General features: G+C 35.4%; 1 protein-coding gene across 1 annotated transcript; it reads left to right on the forward strand.

The window, feature by feature from the left end:
- Window positions 1–1148: 1148 nt before the first annotated feature.
- Window positions 1149–3386, forward strand: LOC137736486 (cytochrome P450 CYP749A22-like). The gene is made up of 6 exons (XM_088683472.1): window positions 1149–1326; window positions 1403–1629; window positions 1719–1951; window positions 2005–2008; window positions 2626–2850; window positions 2958–3386. Exons 1-6 carry the CDS (start codon window positions 1164–1166, stop codon window positions 3384–3386), a joined length of 1281 nt encoding a protein of 426 aa, XP_088539598.1. The 5' UTR covers window positions 1149–1163.
- Window positions 3387–6242: the final 2856 nt, after the last annotated feature.

Here is a 6242-nt window from a genome sequence, read left to right on the forward strand (position 1 = left end):
TACAAATATGGACTCCTTAAAAAAAAATCAGCCAAACTGATTCTACAATTCCTGCCTTGTCTAATCAGACTATCACCTTTGTTGGCTGCCTCCGACGTATCAATCCACTGCCCTCTCAGTTTTATCCTTGTATCCAAACTCATATATTTCTCTACAATAATTACTACGATAATTGAGATGAGTAGTAAGTCTAGAAAAATATTAATTCATCCAACGACATCAATTACACGAGTTGATAATGCAAAATTAGGTATAAACAGGATGACATGGTAGGAGAGATTTTTTAATGTACTTGGTACACTGCACCACGCGTCATATACAAGTAGATGGACACTTAAAAAAGCAAAAGCCTTCTCCTTATGTGTATTATGACACGGGAGAACTGGTTGTGTTCAAGTAACTTAGAAAAATCTCTCCTCCTTCAATGCACATCAAATGTTGCAACTTTTTATTTTAATTTTAAACTCAATTTCTCTCCAAAACATTATACAAGTTAAAAGTCATATATGAGTCTCTAGTCAAGTGCAAAGTCATAATGAATGCATTTGATGCAAGAAAAAAAAAAATGCTTATGCTAGAAGTGTTTTTATTACAAATGAGTTGAAACTTTTTGTAAAAAAAATCCAAGTGCTTGTTATGCAAAATGTAGTTAGAAGTGACCTTTTAGTAATCAAAAATCACTTTTAGCTCTTAGAAATCCTAAACGGGACTGAACTCTATGTTTGTGTTTAAGGACCATCATTTTATACACCCTCTAATAATCCCTACCTATTTGTCACACATTTTTGGACTGTAGCAAAGAAACGGCAGTGATAGAGAAAGTTTAGCAAATTTGATAACATTACAATGTCATCGGTGACAATATCTATTTGGATTGTAGGAAGTATTCGGACGAGTAACAAGAAGTTTGGGACAAAACTGGCACCTTGTTCATCTGTGTTCACAATGAACAGCAACTAAAACCTTATAAATATGGACTTCTGGCGAAAACTCAGTAGGTTCATAGACATAGCCAAAGATATATTTAAGTGTAATATACAAAAATGACTACTTTGGGAAGGGTAGTGATCATTTCTGCAAGCTTTCTGTGTGTGTTCTTTGTCTTAGTTCTCATCAAGATCCTTCACAAGCTATGGTGGACTCCGCATCGCATTCAGAAGCAGATGGCTTTGCAGGGGATCAAAGGCCCTCCTTACAGACTTATTCATGGAAACACCAAGGAAATATCCGACATGATCAAGGAAGCTATGAGCAAGCCAAAAACTTTATCACACGACATATTTCCCATAGTTCAACCTAACATGCACACTTGGACTCAGATATATGGTAACTAACGATCTCGTGTTAATTATGGTATATTAGTCTTAATTTTTAGGTAAATTGTGGTCATCTTTGTCAACAGGAAAGAACTATCTTCAATGGCAAGGCTCTCAGCCTCAGTTGGTCATAACGGAACTTGAGTTGTGCAGAGAGATACTGAATAACAAAGATAGAGCTTATCCGAAAAGTGAGCCCACCGACTTTTTAAGGAAACTGTTAGGAGATGGCCTTGTGACAACAGCCGAAGGTGAAAAATGGAAAAAAGTGCGAAAGCTCGGCACCCATGCGTTCCACGGAGAGAGCTTAAAAGTAAGTTTTTACAGCTCCCGGTACTTACTCTTTTTGCAAAGACTACTGAAGCCAAATTTGTCAACAGCATCGTGGTATTGTTTTTCTAGAGTATGTTCACGGAAATGGTAGCGAGTGCGGAGACGATGCTTGAAAGATGGAAAAGTTATGAAGGAAAAGAAATTGAGGTGTTTGAAGAGTTCAGGTTATTCACATCAGAAGTGATTTCTAGAACTGCATTTGGCAGCAGCTATGTAGAAGGACAAAACATTTTTGAGATGTTGACGAAGTTAACCCTCTTATTTTTCAAAAGTTTTTACACAATCAGGCTTCCCGGCATCAGGTAACCATTTTTTTTCGTTTAACTAAATCTTGAATTGGGGAACTTGTTGATAGACCTGTAATTTCTGTCCATTCCACTTTTCCGGACAAAATAAAAGATCTCAGTGCAAATACAAAACTTGAATTGACACAAACTTCCCTAGGCAACTTGTTTCTCGAGAAGGGACATGAAACAAAGTTGATTGTTTGCAGTCAACCGTTCACAAGAAGTTTTTGGTGTTGTGCGGAAGCTTCAAATATGAAACCAAAGCTAATACGGCAAAATATTACAAGACAAATAATCCAAAAGACACAAGGATTTATACTGGTTCGGCGTAAGCCTACATCCAGTTTCGAGACGGCGAGGAAATTCCACTAATATCAAAAGGAGATTACAAATAGAGTTTTAACTCTCAAACCCAAATCCCACATACACCCAATAGCTCTCACTCAAACTAAGAAACAAATGGAGAAGAAGAAACACATATCAAAATCCTTCTCTCCCAAAAGCTACACAAGTAGCACCAACATCTTTGATTGAGTGATTACTAACAAAATGGGATTATTACAAATGGTGGGAAGGAGCAGCTCATATTCAAATGGGAGAGCCGAATGCTCTCCCTGGTTTCTCTCATCTGCCGCTCCCCCCACACCCGAAAACAATGAGCTCTTCTCCCTATATACCAAAAAGAAAAGGCTCACCATGATGCCAATGACAACCAGAGGATTTCGGTGGATGATTTGGTTGACGAGTGCAAGACGTTTTACTTTGCAGGACAAGAAACCACTAATACTTTGCTTGCTTGGACAATCTTTCTTCTCGCGCACCATACAGATTGGCAAGAGGAAGCAAGAAAGGAGGTGATGGAACTATTCGGCAAACAAACTCCAAATCCTGATGGCATTGCCAAACTGAAAAAGGTAAGAAAGACAACAACTCAGTTAATTGCTTGTTTATATGTCAGAAATATGTTCTCAATTAAGATTCGATATCCTGATTTTATTATCTATTTTTCGGGTTCATGCAGATCAATATGATCTTCAACGAGTCTCTAAGGTTATATTCCCCTGTTGTTGGTTTTGTGAGGAAAGTTAAAAGGGAAGTTAAACTTGGAAAGCTCATTGTTCCTGCTAATTTTGAATTGTTTGTCCCAAATCTAGCACTTCACCGTGATCCTCAAATCTGGGGAGAAGACGCGCATCTTTTCAAACCGGAGAGATTCTCAGAAGGGGTTGCTAAAGCAACTAACAATAACGTTGGCGCTTTCATACCCTTTGGAATAGGACCTCGAAGTTGTTTGGGATTGAACTTTGCAAATACTGAAGTAAAGATTGTTCTGTCCATGATTCTACAACGCTACTCCTTCACACTGTCCCAAGGTTACGTGCACTTGCCCTATCCCTATGTGACGATTCACCCACAACTTGGAGTTCAGGTAATGCTACACCCACTTTGAACTGCAAAGGCCGGAATTGCTCATAAATCTTGCTCTCGGTAGTATCGAGCAGCTGGACGTTGATACCTTTGGTCCTTTGGATGTGCTTGCTACCTTGTAAACAGTGCAATTAATAAACTGATTGTAGCGCTCAATTATCATTTGAACCTTTTCAAGCTGTTCCATTTCAGTTGGCAGCATTTTAAGATAATCCGTTGAAGATCTTTCGTTTGTTTGGTTTGGTAGAGAAGCCTAAACATTTCTCATTTCGACGGTCACGCGTACGAGTTGGGCTTGTTGTGAGTTGGGTTATACGGAGGGTAGTTTTGGATTATGGTTGGGTGTACATATATTTACAGTTTATTTTAAAAAGTTGTGTTCAAATATTAAGTTGCCTGAAATTATATCTAAAAAGAAAAACCATGTTTTAGTAAATGCAAGAAAGTAGACAACAACCAAGTAGGGTTAGTTGTTTGAATCTTAAAATGTTATTGCGCTCGATTTTACGCAAATCTTCCGTTAGTCTTAAATACTCCATATAAGTTGAATTTGTGACATACATATTATATATGCATTATTTTGATTCACTAATGAATTCAGGAATTTCAAGAGTCGGGCAAAAGATTAATACAAGCACCGGAAACTGCCAGATTAATATTGATTGCACTGCATTGTGCGTTTGTTTGTCATTCAAACTTGGCTTTTCCAATTTCCTAGTATACGGGGACTCTATGCATGCTCATTAAGGACTTGAATTTGAATGACATATTAGAGCATCTCCACCAGTTGGTGGAAGGTAAGAGCATGCAAGTTGCCTTCTTGAATAGTACTTGTCTTTGTGTAACATCACCCGTTTAAAAAGGGTAAGGGTAAGTAAATTTTATTATTAGTTTTGTATGCTTTGAAAATAAAATAATTGTTTAATTCTAATAAATTATTTCACATATAAAGCAAAAACATAGCATTGCAACAAAATAATTAATTGAAAAAAAGCAAAAAACTCCCATAATCATATAACCAACTATGAAATTGAAACAATCTAAAAAATTCTAATTTTTCATATTTTTTTTTCAAATTTTTTGATATTATATATATATATATATTAGTTTTTAATGTTGGATTAATCATGGCCGTTGTTTTTCAAATTGATTTAAAATCGGAGGCACTAGATTGCGCCATGTGGCGCAACAATAAGATTTTTAATTTTTTTTTACCGTTGGAAATCCAACGGTCTAGACCCTCTAACGGTTGGAAATCCATCGGTCCATATTCAGCCACATCATCTAGCCATTGGAGTGGGTTGGGATTTCTGCCATAGCAGGGCCTACAGCTGCAGGTTTTGTCTATGACTCTCCCTTCTCGGTGAGTGTGCGCTTGATTTAAAAAAAAAAAAACTTTGTGATGGCATCAACTTGCTCGAAGGCAATAAGCCAGGCTTAAGATGGCTGGGCATTTGGCTGGCAATGGTTGGTCCACCACTTGCCTTTGGTTTATTGGACTGCTGGAGAGGTTTTTTTGGGTAGTGGCAACGTTGTTGCCTTTGCCTTTGCCTTCCACCAACTAGTGGCAATGCTCTTAGGAGATAATTTTTAGTATATCTGGAGCATGAGTTAATACACTATGCATCATAATACAAGTATATGGACATTTAACAAAAAAACAAACTTTCGTTCCACATATATTATTACATAGCTATACTGACCGTGTTTCGGTAACTTACGAAAAATCTCTCCTTCAATGCACATGAAAAGTTGTAACTTTTTATTTTAAATTTAACTCAATTTCTCTTCAAAGCATTATACAAGGTAAAGTCATATATTACTCTATAGTCAAGTGCAAAGTCATATTAAATGAATTTGATGCGAGCAAAAAATAAAAAATAAATGAGTTGAAACTTTTTGTAAAAAAATCTAAGTACTTTTTGTGCCTAATGTAGTTAAATGTGACATTTTAGATCATCTTCAAAGGAAACACAAAAAATGTGCCAAATAGGATAAAAGGACAACAAATTTTTTCCAAGAGTTTTATCTGACTTGGATTTGACGCCTACCATCCCAGGTGTTTGTTTTGTCAGCATAGCCCAAAACGTCAAATCCCTTCCATTTGAATTATGGATAATGTTATAGAGATTAAATTTTCTTAATCATATGATGTGATTGTTGATAATTGAATTATTACTTAAATATTAATTAACATGTTTAATTTTTATTGGTGATACATCATTTAATTTAAAATTTTAATCTCACTAGCATTATCGTTGAATTATCTAATGAAATGCCTCTCACAATACACCAACCACATGAAGTACCCAAAACAATTTACACAATTTTGTACAATTTATATAACAGTAGGACCCACAATACATAATAAAAAATAATTTAGACTCATCCTCTGAAAAAAAGAAAATTTAGCATCTAACTTCAAAGCTCTCAATTAAAATTTTACAACCTAAATTTAACATCTTAATTAGAGATGCTCGTAGTTGTTAGAGCATCTTCAAAAGAGATGTCAAAATTGCCATATAGGCATATAACAGTAAAATGTGACATCAAATTCTCTCCAAACGAGTCTTCAGTTTCTTAGGTGGCGCTGAGTTATTTGAAGGCAAAGCCTTTTGATGTCAAATTTGACAGCAGATGTTAAATTTATTAAATGATATTTTAATAAATTAATATAATATATAATAAATGTTGTTATATTTTTGAAATATTTGATTGGTTGCTTTAATCATTGGACTCTACAAAAAGATAAAAATTTTATTAAATGACATTATTATTTGACATATCGGGTGAAGCAAAATATTGTACAAAATATCAAATTGCTACATAAACTATCAATTATCATTTTGATGTTTAAAATTTGGTATTCCCTTTGAAG

This window comes from Pyrus communis, chromosome 13 (genome assembly GCF_041283825.1).
Source record: "Pyrus communis isolate YQ-2024b chromosome 13, ASM4128382v1, whole genome shotgun sequence".
In the NCBI taxonomy this organism is placed as follows: Eukaryota; Viridiplantae; Streptophyta; class Magnoliopsida; order Rosales; family Rosaceae; genus Pyrus; species Pyrus communis.